The following is a 16,590-nucleotide window of genomic DNA, read 5'->3' on the forward strand; positions in this document are numbered from 1 at the left end:
TGTGGTAAAATTGTAGTTCCAAAATGTGGCTATTTCCCATCAAGTGGAAACTTAAGGTTCTATATACTCTATTCAGAAAACTGAAAATCTTCATATATTAACTTATTTCCACTTATCTTAAGATCAGAACATTATCTGACAAAGTAAACCATATGTAAAGAGCACACAGTCATTTTCCTAAATTACTTTCCTCAAAATGAACAAAGGGAGATTCTAGCCAAGATTTTTAAGCATGGATGCTTAAATATAGGCTCTTAGACCTAAATATAGGAGTTTGAATGAATGTCCTCATTTTCAAAATTGCTGAGGTCCTATAAAGTTAGTAAAAGGGAAAGAAGTCAATTTTTTAAACGTCAGGCCATGAATTTAGAAGTCTATTCCAAGGTACCCACTTCTCTACATTTTTTCTTATCGTGATGTCTTATTCTTGCATTTCAAAACTTCTTATTCTTCATCAGATTTATGATCTGCTTGCTCAAGCATTTGTGGCCCTTTCTTTTCAAATAGCCACTGCCACAGAGTTAAATACAGAAATCTACAATTGAAAAAGGGAGTAGTGAACCAAGACTTCACTCTTCCCTTCTGCACTATTCCATAGCTCAATTGTTAGTAATTCAAAAGGCAGCTCCTTGGCTGCTTGGTTACACAGTTCTCTCTCTCTGTAACAGAGGAATTTTATTTTCTCAGAATATAAAAAGGTCAGTATTTTATTTCCAAAACCTATACTTTATCAAGGGAAGCTCAACAAGGTAGTACCTTTTATATCTGTAACAAATGGTTACAAGAACTTCAAACAGGAATTATAAAAGGAAGTTTGGGAAACTTTTTCTCCTAATGCCCATATAACAATCCCTCCCTCATATGGGAAAAATTTTAATGTGAAAATCTTCCAAGATTTTTTATACCATTTCACACCCAGTATTGATGAAGATACTCCCCAAACTATTGGAGAGATCCTAAATACACACTTGCTGCATCACACTCGTGGAACTTCCTCTTTTCTGTTAACTTACAGAAGTACTTTGGGAAGTACCAAGAGATTTCATGGGCAGATTTTTTTAAACATTGCTTTCTCCATTGTGCCTCTAATGTTAGGACAGCTAGAAAAAACAAAAAGAAGTGTGTATTATTGATGCATTTATATGGATCAGAGACAGCAGGTCATGCTTTATGGTTTTTTGACAGAATAACCTCCCACAAAATAGACTGAAACATTAGAAAAGTTGGAAACACTGACAGAGGTTTTGAATTCTCAAATTAACTCCATTAAGGCAAAGTGGTCTCAATGGAATATAGCCATTAGATTATATAAGCTTTAATTACCAGCCAGTGTTGACTTGTGACTCTTACTTGGAAATTACATGACATCCTTTAAATTTAATTTAGATTTTCATTTGGTTTGCCTTATTCTACTTGTTCTAAGAAAAAAAAGGAGTTCATGATTCATACAGCATTCTATAACACAGCTTCATATCCTGTTCTTAAAAATGCTCAGACATATGCTTAACTTTAAGGTTACAAGCAGCCTTCTTAAAGCAAAGAGGCAACTTCTTATTAAAAAGCATTTGTCTGATTGTCTGGTTTTGTTTACATTCCTTACAAAGCTCCCACATTCCTATGCCACTACTGCTGTAGCAGAGGTGGACAGTACAGCTTAAGAAGTAAATATGCCTGAGAAGAAGAGGGACTGACATAGTGGAGACAAAAATAAGGGCACCAACCCAACACTAGCTGGCACAAAAGAGAAGTTCATTTTTTACAGATTGTCATGCTGACCTAACTGCCAGAAACACACTACAATTGTGCAAGTTTGGTTCTTTCTTTGTTTCCAAATGAAACATAGTGTTAAGCGTATCTTCAGAAAAGATAAGAGCATGTTAAAAACTTGCTCTTACTCAAGTTCTTATTTTAGCTCTTACTCAAGTTCAGACTTACCTGAACAGAAAGAGAAATTATCTTTTCAATATGTAACTATAATTGTGGGCTGTTTCTGTGGCACTCTAAGGTTTACAATTTTCAGAAATGGAGTAAAACATTGAAAATCATCAATGTAGCTTGGACCAATAGTTGCAAAAGAATCAAGGAATGTTATCAGCCACAAGAAACTGCTTTGGTTTTGAAAAAGAAATGCAGGTGGCTTTTTAACATACTACTACAATCACTGCTTCCAAAAGTATTTGCACTTCATTCTGCCTATTTGACCCAATATAAATAATTTTTAGTGTTTAGACTTCTGGTTTTGGAAAAACTAAAGTTAGGCTGCCCTTAGGACACAATGATGTAAGACTGGCTTGTGTTAAACTCAGAGATAATTTTTTTTAGCCCTGCACTGGCTTTATAAAATCTGTCATAATTGGGAACTGGATGTGCAAGAAAGGAAAGCAGGAAAGTTGCAGAGTAGGACTGAGTATTCATTCTACAAGCCTCCCTCTGTGCAGCGCTGCCAATGCATATTTATCAGACTGCAAACCCTGCACTATCCCAGCTCTGCTGAGTCTCCTCCTGAGAACAGACTGTCAGTTATGTCAAACTGGGTGTTAAAAGCTGCTGGATTTTGTGGCTGGAGCATACGTTTTCCAAAGACAAAACTGGAATCAAGCTCCTTTATCACTGGGAATGAAACACATTTCTGAACTGTGGTGTTCTCATGTGGAATCAATCACATTACCCCTTTCCTCTCTTTTTCCCACTCTCTGGAACCTGAAGATAGATATGGTTTCTCAAGTGGTCTGAACAAGTAGCTTGCCTAAGTCTCATAATATATATGGTATGAGTCAAATCTTGGTGTTTTAGGCCTGTGGAGAGTTGAAATGTTCAATATACAGGATTTTCTGTACATTCATGCAAGAGAGAAGAGACAGCACACTCCATCTACAGAAAATCCTGTAGCTTTTATCCTTAATGACCCAGCACTCCTGCTGTTTTGTGTCTCTATCTAGCACTCTAGCTAAAGTTGGGGGTGTAACAAATATGTTAATGCTCCCTGGGATTAGACTGACATGGCCTCCTTTTCTCAGAGCTTTTCTATTAGAGAAGCAGGGATTTCCTATGGAAGTAGTGAGTTCAGGTATATAGTTTCATATCAAAATGCACGCTAAAACATGCCTTAATTACAAACCTGTACAGAAATGCCAAAAGAAGAACATGACATCTTCACAAATTCCAGATAGGTTCACTAAAATCAGTGTCTTACAACAAACAAACAAACAAACCAACTGAGGTGCAGGAGGACAGCTGAGGACATTAAGCCTGGTTGCTTTGAGGGGTCAGTTGTTTAATCAGTAGATTGGATTCAGGGTGTATTGAAGGAAAAACAAAATCTCTATGATAGTAGATTTGGAATTTTCTGATTTTTTTCTGTTCTTGCAAAACTATATTTGAGATTGAATGTGGTGATCCTGCAAATGGAGGACCAGTAGCCTAATTTAGAGATTAGGACAGCAAACTCCTTGTTAAGCAAACTTCTCCATTGGAAGCATACAGACCTTTCTAGTGTCCATTCTGCTTGGCTGATTGGACAATGCCAGCTAGGATGCACTCCCTGGTGCATATTTAGGGTTAGAAGAGACATCTCCATGCCTATTTTCACTGAGGACCCTCAAGACAGAAGCAAACTGGATGCTGACATCATGACGCACTGACTATCTGAACCAACCACTTCCAACTCTCCTAAATGCACTATCATGACCTGTCTTCATCCTTCATTCCTACAAGTAAATAGATCCTAGCAACTAAATCAAATTATCACCATTTCTGAAGCACATACTGGTCTTTAACGTAACATTGTCTGCACGTGGAAACCATGTTCCATGCAAGGAAACTTAGCTCTAAATCAATATTCAGTTTAGTTTGTTGTTTCTTTTTGCTTATTCTGCATCCTTCTACACAACTGCCATTCCAAAGATAGAGATCCAAGAAAGGAGTGCTACTCCTCATGCTACCATAAAGCATGGCCATGGAGCCATAGCATCAACTGATGCTTAAGAAGCCTGTGTTTTCTAGAATAAAAGAAAGAAAAGTATGTAAGAAGCTCTGTCTCTTTTCTGAGAAAATCTTCTCTTTCTAGCAAACAATTTAATGCCTAGTGAGAAAAGCTAGTTCTAGGCAGGAATGGACTTAGATTTGTCTTTATGTTCTGAGCAAACAAGGGAGATAGGTTATCTTGAATGTACTCAAGTTTCATTAGCTATAGTGGACTTTATCTTGACCACCTCTGCTGAGCTCGAAAAATCCTGAGACAAGCAGTAGTGCAGGCCAAAGAACAATATGGTCTTGACAGAGGCAGAATCCATCAGACTTAGAAATACCAATATTAATTAATTTTTTTGGTTTAATATTTTAATTTATTATTATTGAATAATTTCATTACATGGCAGTATTGTTAATAAATTTTCTAATTGCTCAGAGGATTGCCTTAAGTAAAACAGGGACATTTCCTTTAAGGAAAACAGAGAGAGGCTGTTTAAACCTTTGAGCTGTGAGATTCCTATTATTTACAGAACATTTGGAATCAGAGAGATTAAAGTCTTTGCAAAATGGATGCAAGTACTAGGACAGAAAAAACAGGGAGAAGCAAACCACTAGGCAAACTCATGTCACTACAAAAATGCAATTTCTCTTAGAAACAACAATTAAAATAGACAAAACCACCCCACATCCTTGCAATATAAAGCCAGTTTACACTGAATAATTCAAACTTCTAACTGGAAATTGATATAGTTTTAACATTTAACAGAATTTTAACGTTCAGAAAAATTCTGCACCAAGAATGACACAGATTTTTACTGTTTTTCTGCTTTTGTTATGCTTATTTTAGCATTGTTCTTCTGGTCCTACCCTTCATCTAACATGAACATGCTACTTCTCAAAAGACTTGCAAAGACTGTGTGTTGATAATGGAAGCTGCTCTCATATTTTGATTAAACAGTATTATGGAGTATTTTTTCCTACTGGACAAGGCAAGCATTTATATTATTTTAGGAAGTTTACCAAAAATGATAAAATGGTGTATTAAAACCACTGTCAGGGAGTGACTACCAAGGCTTCCAGTAGGAAACTGGAGGCAAACATAAGGAGCAAAGTGTGGGACTAGAAAGCCCCACTCATGCTAGATGGAACACGTACATGAACAAGAATCATTCATTCTTGCACAAAATTGTCTTTCAAGTAAAACAGCATATTGAAGCTACCTCCTCAGTAAGTTGTTTGTACTGTAAGCATATTTTACTAGTCTATTTGTCCTGTTTGAGTCAAACAGTCTGATCACTTCCCTCATTTTAATCCACTTTCTGCAACATTTTTGGAAAGCATCTCTGAGAGACATTTCTAAACTGGACAATGGATATACACATACACCCACACACAGTTTAATGTGAATTCTCTTTTTCTGGAGCTGCTGTCTATTAAGGGAATTTGTTATTTTGTTTTCATTGTACATTTATGCCTCTTAATTTTGGGAGCTAACTGTGCTAAAACCAGGTTGCAAAACCTTCTGAGGGGCCATTCCAAAGCTGGAATAAACCATCTGGATTTAATGAAATAGTGTATATGCTGACTGTAACAGCATGTTTATTTCAAAAACGAATGTCAAAACTGGACGGTGGGATAGTCAAGCAACCAGTGTGAATTCATCATCTACACCTGTGCCATAAACTGATACCAGAAATAGGCTAAATGAATACAACACTGTTATTACCATTACCATTATTCTACAGCATTCAAGAGTCTGAAGATACTTTACAGTGAAGATAGATATTTTCCCTGTTCCCACAATGCAACAGGGGTAGCAGGTGGATCTCTGATCCCTCTTATTCACTTAAGAAATCTTCACACAGGTGAAATCTAAATCTAATCTGGTCATAAATTAAATGCTTCATTCCTTAAAAAGAGAAAGGAACCAGGGAAGGGAATCTGACCTTCTTTTGAAGTAATAGAGTAACCCTAGAAAAAGCTCACCTAGTCATAATCAGATATACAATATCCATGAAAAGAAAGCTACCTTTACCTGTGAAACAAGACAGACTTGACGAGTGTGACAACATCCCGACTGGCGTTGTACCCTGCACAGACAATGGCAACGTGGATAGTCTGTGGTAGAAAAGGAACAAAAAGAACAAAAGTTAAAGCCTGCTCCTGTGTTTGTCACTCGTTAAGGAGAGCACACACACGACACTGCTGTTGTTTAGTGCTGCAATTGTTAGGGATTTGAGTGGGTGTTTTGCAGCTGTTTGCAACCCACTTGAGGCAGTTTGCTAAAAACATCTTAATTGAGTTACAGCACCATCATCATTCCAAAGTCATTACTGTGCCTACATTACATCAGATGTTTGAACAGAATTGCATTCATTAGCTCAGACATACATGTGCATGTATGTACACATGCCCTCCCCAAGTAAGCAGCACACAAAGTCCTGAGTGTGCAAACATACAGATATTTTTAATCTTCTGAACTAAAGTTTAAAATTGTATCTGATAATCAGAAGCAGGTATGATTCCAAAAAATTTGCATTATTTCTGTCTTATGCACAGCCTGTATGGAGAGGGTGAGGAAGCTTTCATGGATGAACATGACAGCGACTCTTGGTTTGCCAGGGCTGGATGCATCCCAGTGATGTGATGGCACACAGGCTGTGAAGGCAAGTGGCCACCTCCCTGCCTGTGACTACCAGTATGGGCTGTTCTTGCAGGGTTAATGTGAAGTTAAACACAACCCCCACAAATATATTCTCTCCACCTCACGCCACTGGTAAATCATCACTCATTCTGTGCCTTTTTACCCACCTTTTAACATGAGGCACAGGTTTCCTCATCTCTTCAGGTGGAAAGGGAAAATTGAAAAGGCGCTACGAGTCATTATTTAGCCAGTAAGTACTAATCTGAAAAATGCTATTACTTTACTCTGCTCTGCTTTTAAAAATTAGCCATTTCTGCTCCCTAGGGACAAAAGAAAAATTAATCCTACCAAGTTTTGACTCCAGGTTCTGTGATCTTCTGTTTCTTAGTGGTCACAGAAATGAAGCAGAGTTCACCATGCTGTCAGCACAAAGCTGCCATTGGGGACACAGCTGTGAAACTGCAGGGAAGCCTCATTTGGCTTCCATTTGAAGCTTGGTTAGCTGGTTTCTCACATGCACAGCTCTCATTTTCCACAGAATGCCCACTATGTTGAGAACAAATGAGGAATTCTGCCTCCTCATATAGTCACAGATTCCCAAAGCCTGGCTCGATACAGAGGCACATTTACACAAGAAGTGCCATGTGTTGGGCACATCTGAAGAGCCCACAGCCCCATCCATTAAGATTGCCTGGTCCAAGGCTCAGTTTGAATCATACAACTGCCAAGTGCCTGTGCCACTGCAGAATGTCCACATGAACATCACAGCTGCCTCCAGCCCTACTGTGCTTCCCAAACTCAGGCATATTTAAGATCTGATGTTCTATGAGGACTTGAATTAATAAGACAACTGTCTGTCCAGAGAGGTGTGAGAAAGAAAAGATAGTGCAGTACATTTTGGCAATAGCTCTGTGAGGCATTAGCCCTTTAAAATTATGTTAAAGTCAATGAGAGCCCAGCATGCTCAACACTTGGCAAAAATTGATTGTGTTTCTCTCCTGTGTTAAGAGGGGAGAGCAGAGGCTGCTTATTAACAACTGTTATTGCTGCAGGAATCTGTACTATATCATCAGCATGGGCTGCCATGGGTGCACTGATTCCTGATCCTACACATACTGCCTCCTCCTTGATTGTCACCTGGTCCTTCTCAGGCTTTTGGAAGACCTAAGATGCTTCCCCTCAGTGCCAATTAAAATCAAGTTAACTGAGAACAGTTTTACCCTTGCTTTAAACATTTCACTGAAGGCACTAGACCAGAGACAAACATTTTAGGGGTTTTCACAGAATAACAGTGTCATATACTGTCAACATTGTTTTATACTATCTACATTTGCCAGAAAAGCTCTCCTCAAAGCCACTGTCTCTACCTTACAACTGCCCTCCAAATCAGAATTTATTCAGTCAAGTGCTTGCCCACATCTGTTCTCCTTTTACTAGATCGGTTTGTTTCAGAATTGAAAGCATGCATTCCTCGCTGTCTTCTAGTAGCTGCTGTTGCCTTGGATGCTGCTTCAGCCAGGACACAGTGAGAGCAGCACTTTTTACTCTTCTGAATGTTCTTTTCCAGCTCAGAGACACAGGCATCCATGTACCTTCTGCTCAGACTCTCAGTGGTGCTTGATATTACATATCACTTCTATACCTGTCTGCAATCAGTTAAACAAAAAAGCAATAATCCTCAAAGAGAACAGAAATCAAGACCTTTTCTTTCCAAGTTTTATTTTTCCTGCAGCATGCTGCAAGACAGTCTATTCCTCTCCTTTCCCTGATTCACTTTCCTCTCTCTCTCTCATTGTTTAACTGTTAAACAAAGACAGTAGAAAAACAGATAAGCCAAAATGAAGTAATCAACCTGAACTGTCTGCAGATGTTTGCATCCCAAGGGGAAAACCATTTTTTCCAGTTTTCTCCATGCTTGTTCCAAATACATGTTTGGATTGAGAGCAGCTGGCTGTACCCAGATTCTGGCAAGACATGGCTGAAATAAGCATTTGAAAGAACTTGCACCCTTCTGAGCATACTACTGTAAGCATCACCTCTCAGCTCTTGAAAATTGTCACCTCTCTCAAACTATTTTTTTTTCCATCTCCAGATGGCTGGAAGAGCATATCCCCAGTCCCACCACAACTGGTCACTGTGATTCACACAACCTCCAGACTCAATGACTGCATCTAACACCAAGGACTAAAGACACATGACCAAAGAATGCTCCAATTTCCACTACAAGTGTCAGCCTGCCTGTTTGGCTCAACATGTCCCACCAGACTTCTCACACCAAGACTCCACATGCTACGCTTGCCCCTCTACTGTTGGCATTCCATGGTAGTTTTGGATAATACTAGTCACACTCTAGCCTAGATAATCAGTTTGAGCCTTCAAACTGTCCATCCTCCTACAATGCTCTCTTTAAAGTGAGTGATGGATATGTTTACCACTTGCTGCAAGAGTCTGGACTCAAGGCATTCACTGGAGATGCTTCTGGAAAATGTAACTCATTGCAGCAACAAATGATATGACAATACACCTGCTTTCCAGAGTCAATTAATTCTTCCTCTGTTTGTACACAGAGATATGAATAGGCAATCAAACACTGTGGAAGTTCATTACAACATTCTCCCTACAGGCTGAGGATCAGGGACACCAACTGAACTATGTTTAATTGAAAATAGTTTAGGAAGCACTAAGGTCTAGGTGCTTCAAGGCAGTTTAGGAAGCTAAGCTTCTTCAGGAAAGGGAGTTTAAGTCACACCAAGGTGCATGCTAACATAGTACAGAAATTCTGCACTTACTTCAGCCACTACAGACCAGGAGAAACTGTTTGTAAATGCAGTATTTCATGTTCTGGGATAATACTAATGTGAAGAAAATATACAAAACCACACAAAGAACTGGGCCTTAGATACTGGTGAGGAATGCACAGTGCCTAGATAAGCATATGTAATAATTTTTCCTCCTTGGGCTACTTTTTGGAATGATGAAATAATGAGTTCTAAAAACCCATATTAGTACTTATAGTTAAAAATAATCTTTGGTAAGCCATTTCATACCTCAGTAATTTTCCAGTAGGCTTTCACTGTGGATATTTAATCCTTCATAAGTAATTGCTGAATGTGATTAAGAGATATTACAAGTATATAACAAAATGCTTGTGTTTGTTTTCAGAGTTGTTTTTGGTTTTTTTCCAGAGGCAGATAACATCTGCTTTACATGTGTTACACTGCCAATGTTGCTGAGGATCTGTGGAGCACTACACACTTAACCCTATTGAACAACACTGTTGAGAACAAGAAAACACAGATATCCCTCTAAAAATGCTTCAGATGTTAAGTATCTTGCTACGTCACTAAATGCTATACTGCTAATTATCAATTTCCTAATATATAATCTCTTTCAAAAATATTTATAAATGCAGACCAAATTCAAGTAAATTCTCAGTTTAGGGAGGCACAAGCTGGAAAGATATTGGGATAACACTGTAAGAAAGAGGCACACAATTTTGTTAGCTTTCATTGGCATTATGCTCTCCTTCTGAAGCCTGTTGTTAGTGCTGACATCTGTGTAAGGACTATGCTTACTTTTATTTCCACTTTTATTTGTGTTCAAATTGTCTACTACTGGGAAGGCATGACAGGCATCTGCTCACTGCAGGGAGAAGCCTGAGCTGGTCCATTTTACAATATCAGAAGAGCTCTCCTGTGATGCAACAAAGTAGGAAGCTGTGACTGGAATGCAACAAACCCACAGCTATTTGATACAGATCACAATTAATATCACATAGATTATGCTTTATCAGAGATTTAATGTTCATCCATTGTAACTGCATTTTCAAACATTTTAATCGCTATTAAAGACTATATCCCAAATTAGACTGTGAAATGTTATCACCAGTAATCTCTAAGAACAGACTCAATGAAATGAACAACCTATTCCTAACACTCTTAGTCTCCCCAGAGCAAGAGTCTTAAGAACCCTTGTTTCTCACTATCCAATTTGTTGATTCTTACTGTGATATATTCCAGGGTCAGAAGCTAAAAAAATTCTGTTTACACATATGAAACAGAAAAAAAACAAAACAGAGAATGAAAGGCATCAAGATGCCCCTCACACAAACACAGGACAAGAATCTACACTAACAGGATAAATTATGGTAAATCTGATAATAGGGAAGTTTAATCTTAACTTCCATTGCTGTAACTGAGTTATTGAGTGAATTCCTTAAAAAATGAGTAAGAAGTTATTTTGAGATCAAAATAGTGTGTGGTGAGATAGGGGAATGGCAAATAATGTGAGATTTCATATTTTATATAAGCATTGCCTCCAGCAGAGTGCTAAACCCCACTGAGCAAGTAAACTGATTGGCAAAACATATCATAAACTGTAAGGCCACTTAAGCTATCCCTACTTTAAGCTACTATTTTTGTGTCCTAGATTGGTTGGTACATTGAACAGCCAAGAACTGAGATGCAGCTCATCATTCCTTGATATAATAATAAGGGAAAAGTGAGGTTTGCTGATTGATGGTCTGATTAAAAGAAATGACAAAAAAATCTCACAGTGAGGAAAATCAGACCCTTGTTATCTGGAGGAGGGAAAATGAAAAACAGAAACCTCCTTCTCCCTCTCCTTACAATAATGTTGCTTCATTTTTTTTACACTGATGGATAGATATCCTACTGGAAAGCAGTAATTCATTTTCAAACCATATTTGGTATCTTCCCATCGGATAGAATTTATCTGAAGAGATAATTAGGATTTCTTTTTCCTCTCGCACTAATTTTCTTTCAACTTTTATCTTCCAAGTGGCAGCAAGAAAGATAAAAGGTGATATGGTATTACCCTCTCTGTAGAAATAAATGGAGGAAATTATTTTTGATAACTTTATCAGCTGGGATTGGCACAAGGCTTTTAAGTGAGACTTTCTGGTTTGGATCTATCCATATTTGTACTTATCATTCAGACATCTGATAACTAAGTATCTGGATGACATCCACAGAAGTACTGACATAAAATGGGGAAAACCAAACCAAACCAACCACACCAAAACTGTCTTAGAGGCAGATCACCAGTTCCCTGCAGCCAAACGTTCACGGCTCACACAAAGCACCTGCTCCCACACTAACATCCAGATACACTCCTGAAAGTGAGTCAAAAGCGCAGGCTGCCTCCATGAGCCACAATTTAATTAATCATAAACCCTGAACCGCTTCAATATAGGCACAGAAACAAAGAACTAAGGCTTTTCTAAGCACTCTGGAGTCATTATTATTTAAAATACAGGGGTCAGTTTGCCACAGGTTTTTATCAGCAGAGATGCAGTGAAGTCAGCTAGAAACAAGGCTTTGATTTTTATATCAGGTTTGGGGACACAAGAATGAAAAAGACAAAAAGCTGTGATGAAATAATAAGTCAGAAGATATTCTGATGATTAAACGTGTTAAAGATTTTTTAAAAAAGCATAATAAAAGAAATTATCTGAAAAGCTGCACGCAGCAGACCTTTAAGAGGCTGGTTTTGGAGCAAAGGGCCTCAGAGGAAGGAGACAGGGGTTTGCAATGTCCTTAAAGGATCACATCTACCAAGCTTTGTTTCCGGCGGGTTCCTTTGGTGTATTTACCTCACACTTTTCCACCACCGGCTGCTGGCCGCACTCGGAGCTGTTCCCCGCCACGATGCCAGCCCGCAGGCTCTCGCTGTCGCCCGTGCCCTCCTCCATGGAGTATGTTTTGGAGTGGTTGGCGCGGTGGTGCGCTGGGCCTCGGCCCTGTGCCAGGCTGAGCTGCCTGCGCAGCACGCGGTTCTCCTCCTCCACCTCCCGCACGCGCACCTCCAGGCTCTCGCGCTCCCGCTGGCTCGACGCCGTGTACCGAGGGCTGTGGGGCTGCGACTCCAGCGGGGACAGCGACACCGGCTTCCCATCTGCACCACAAGGAAACAGAGCACTTCTGTCAGAACACACCAGAAGCCGCATCCTCCTTTAGTGTCCGTGCTGTGAGGCAGAGATGGCGCTTCAAACGCAGCCGTGTTTTACGCACACTTGGCACTTCAGGCCGTGCTTAAGTAAACTAGGTAAAACACGGTAAACTCGGACAAACGCTGAACTCTACGAGCTACAGCTCCTACTGATTTTCAAACCTCACCAAAAGATAAGCATGCGTTTCTTTGTTCTCATAGGGCCGCCTGCCAGTCTCTAGTCTGGGAAGACAGTCAAGAACATGAGGATTTAATTCAAAGACAATTAATATACAGTTAAATATATTTTCGAAATGTATGCGAGATGAAATAGTTTTCCTATTCCCACTTCCTCCACAGTCAAATGACAGCATTTTGGCAACCATTTTGTGCCTAACAGTAGCCCCAGCTGATTCACATGTGAGGAACAGATGGGTTCTATTCAGCAACACAGTATTATGTGCTTGCTGAGAAATAAGAGGTTCAGGACAGAAATGTTCAATACATATGTGGGCCAAATTCTGGAAAGTATTTTGGCTTAAAAAGAGTCAGTGGAATTCTGAAAAAAAGGTAAAAAAGGTTCAATTCAACACTTTCAACTGAAACTGCTCAAAAATGTTCAATCAAAATCAAATTGAAGTGAAACAGAAGACAATGAAAGTTATCTACAGTGTCACAATTAGCAAAAAATGCCTTTGTAGCAATGATATGTGAGTACCTTATACTAAAGTATTTCTCTAACTTTCTACATGCATTAAATAACAGAATTATATAATTATTAAGGTTGAAAAAAACTTCTAAGGTCATTGAGTCCAACTGTTAGTCCAGCACCAACATGTTCACCATTAAACCATGTCCATATCCACATCCATGTTTTTTGAACACTTCCAGGGATTGTGGAATTTTTACCATTATTTACCAAATTACCATTTGCCTGAACAGCCTATTCCAATGCCTGACCACCTTTGCCATTAAGTCATTTTTTCTAATATTCAACAAAATTTCCTGTGGCACAACTTGAAGTCATTTAATCTCATCCTGTCACTTGTCGCCTGTAAGAAGAGGACAACACTCACCAGGCTACACTCTCCTTTCAGGCAGTTTTAGCAAGCAATAGGAGGCTCCCCTGAGCCTCTGTTTCTCCAGGATAAACCCTCCCAGCTCCCTCAGCTGCTCCTCATGGGACTTGTGCTCCAGATCCTTCCCCAGCTTCACAGCTCTTCTCTGGACATGCTCCAGCACCTCAGTGTCCAGAACTCAACACAGGATTCAAGGTGTGACCTCATCAGTGCCAAGTAAAGGGACATGTTTGCTACTTAATCATTTTTCCAGTGCAGAGTCCCATTGGTTTTATCAAATACCAGCCTGAATGGTTTATAAAATGGAAATCATGCAATTAGTGCTTAAAAGTTTTCTCTGGCAAGTACATTCTTCACCTACCGACTCAAAACTATCTCCTTGCTATAACGGCCTGTTCATTGCTTGCTCTTTCTCATTGTTTCACATTTACATAAATCATGAGCAGTCCTCTAAACTGACTTCATGAAAAAAACAGGTATGGAAATCAAACCCTCAATTCTAATTTACATTGTTGAGTTATACAGGTATACACACTTCCTGTTATGCATATAAATCATTATCTTGATTTTTATCATAATTTGGATAGAATATCTTGCAATTTCTTGCAGGCTATCTCCTACAAAAATTTTGTAATTTATTATTTTAATCAATAGAAAAGTTTATGGATAAATCTGAGACTGAAAAATGTCTCGAGACAAATTCTGGATTTTGGCCACTGACATCTTGAAACATGAATGATTCAGCAAATAGTTATTAAAACTTAAATGAGATATTTGAAAAGTCTGAAAATAATGGATGTAACAATAGAGAAATGTCAACATAAAGGACAGACCTGTGCTACAATTAGACATGCAACAGAATACTGAGTCATCTTTCTCCACCAAGCTTGGAGGGCCTGGAACTGAAGCTGTGTTATTTCTCAGCTACTGATATTGAAGCTAAGAAAACTAAGACTCATTTGGCTGGGATTCTATTGCATCCCTGTTACTGGACAGCAAGTGTATTGTGTAGACACTTTCAGACAGAAAGAAAAACAGGACCTTTGCTCATTCACAGAACAACCAACCTGTGCTATCATCAGCTATACAATTACACTGTAAATCTAGCCAAAGACTTCACTGGGAATCTTAACTCCTCACATGGTGAACATCCAGCTGACACAGATGTTAACTCATCACTTTCTGTCTTTGTCACTGAATTCTGCTAGCTTCAAATAATTACTAGAAAAGACAGCAAGATATGGAAGTAACTCTCAGAACAGCATTCATCAAAATTTAAAAATATAGTAAAAAATTAAACATATCTTTACTTATTCTATGGATATAAATCAGTATGTCATAAATGCTGCTTTCCCAAAATTAAAACTTTAAAAGCTTTTTTTATCTTTTAGAAAAGGATGCCGTTTTGTACATCTGAACAATTGTAGGTATACTGATCAAAAAAGTTCAACTGTTTCTACAGAGAATTTAGAAGAAACAGCATAGTCTGAGAAAGGGACTGAAAGAAAACATCACCCCACTGCCTCAGACTGAAGCTGCAGCAGCTAATGAGACCAGCTCAGTATTTATGCAGTTTTGGCTTTAAATGCCAGTAATTCCACTACTGTTCTCTCAGTAGTAAATACTTCTGCTGGTATGTTAAAGGAGTAAGGAAATCCTCTCAATTAAACAACTAGCTAGCCTCTTCATCTGAAATGTACTACTAGTTGAAATGCACCGATTTACTAGAGAAATTATGTGTTTTGTTAAAACGTGCTAAGTCCATGATGTTTTCTGGAATGATCTCTTTAGGGTTCATACAGCTGGACAAGTCATGTTTTGTTACTAATAGTGCTCACTACTCTCAGGTGTATCATCATGCACTTGGTATATTTGCACATCCTAGCTGTCTGCTGCAAATGACAATGTGACAATTCCAAGACCCAGGCAAAATAAAAGTATAAAACCAAAAGTGAACAAAGTTTGATCTTAATACTCAGAAGTAAAGTAATTTTTTTCATAAATTCAGAGATAGTGTAATTCATATTTTTTGCACATTTGAGGCTGGCAAGGCTGGTAGCAAGATACTATTTGATTTAGTTCTGTGTGTTTCATCTCACCACTGACGAGTAAGTGGATTAATGTTAGGGACCACTGATGTTTGACTGGGTGTGTTGCTTGCTAGAAGAGTTAAACTGATTGCACTGCACTTGAATTTTATAGTTTATAGTAACTGGCAGAGTGCTCTGAACTGGTGTCTGGGCACTTTTTATCTAATCTAAATCAAAATAAAATAACGAGGTCTTGTGTGACTTTGGGACTGAAGATCTCCCAGGGAGCACTACAAGGAACATTACTGTGCTCTGAAGCAAGTAGTACACTTTTGAATGGTATAATCTATAATAATAAAGCTATTATATTTTATTCTTCATTTGGGGTTATTGCTCTATTTTTGAACTTTGGAAGTTTCAGGTTTAATTTTTTTCTCTGTGTCAAGCCTTTTACTTCAGACTTGTGCTAATGCAACTGTATCTAAAAAGACCTGCAAAATACCGTTGTCCACAAAACAAAACCCAAACACAAAGCAGAATAATTATTTCATGGTTGACAGTAGTCAATGACTTATCATCGCACTAGGTCCAACAATTCAGAAAACTTGACATGATACAAGTTATGAATTCTATGGATTATTCAATGCTTCTGCATAAATGAAATTAAAGGATTTAAGGCAACAGATTTCATTAATATTTACTTAAGCAGGGTGCTTAAGTAAAGCAGCAGAAAGCAATGTGGCATAATTCATTTGAAAGAAGGACTGAACTAGCAGCATTTTCTTCCTTACATACAGAACTTCAAGGATAGGCATTAAAGCCAAGTTCCTAGTTTTATAGTTACCAGACTTAGGAGAGGTGACAGTCCTGAAAAGGACCCAGTGGCATTGGAAAGTTGCTGGGGAAAGAGCCACAGAGA

At 38.6% G+C, this 16,590-nt stretch overlaps 1 protein-coding gene across 4 annotated transcripts in view; it reads right to left on the reverse strand.

Moving 5' to 3' along the window:
- Window positions 1-16,590, reverse strand: part of LARGE1 (LARGE xylosyl- and glucuronyltransferase 1) — a 268,311-nt gene that overhangs the window by 126,788 nt on the left and 124,933 nt on the right. For all 4 annotated transcript variants that reach the window (XM_086887298.1, XM_086887297.1, XM_086887299.1 and 1 more), the window contains 2 exons: window positions 12,228-12,529; window positions 6,005-6,087 (listed from right to left, as the gene is read on the reverse strand). In XM_086887298.1, the coding sequence (XP_086743424.1) occupies window positions 6,005-6,087; window positions 12,228-12,529 (385 nt within the window). The remainder of the gene's footprint in view (window positions 1-6,004; window positions 6,088-12,227; window positions 12,530-16,590) is intronic.

The sequence above is a fragment of the Cyanistes caeruleus genome, chromosome 4 (genome assembly GCF_971803275.1).
Source record: "Cyanistes caeruleus chromosome 4, bCyaCae1.hap1.1, whole genome shotgun sequence".
Classification (NCBI taxonomy): Eukaryota; Metazoa; Chordata; class Aves; order Passeriformes; family Paridae; genus Cyanistes; species Cyanistes caeruleus.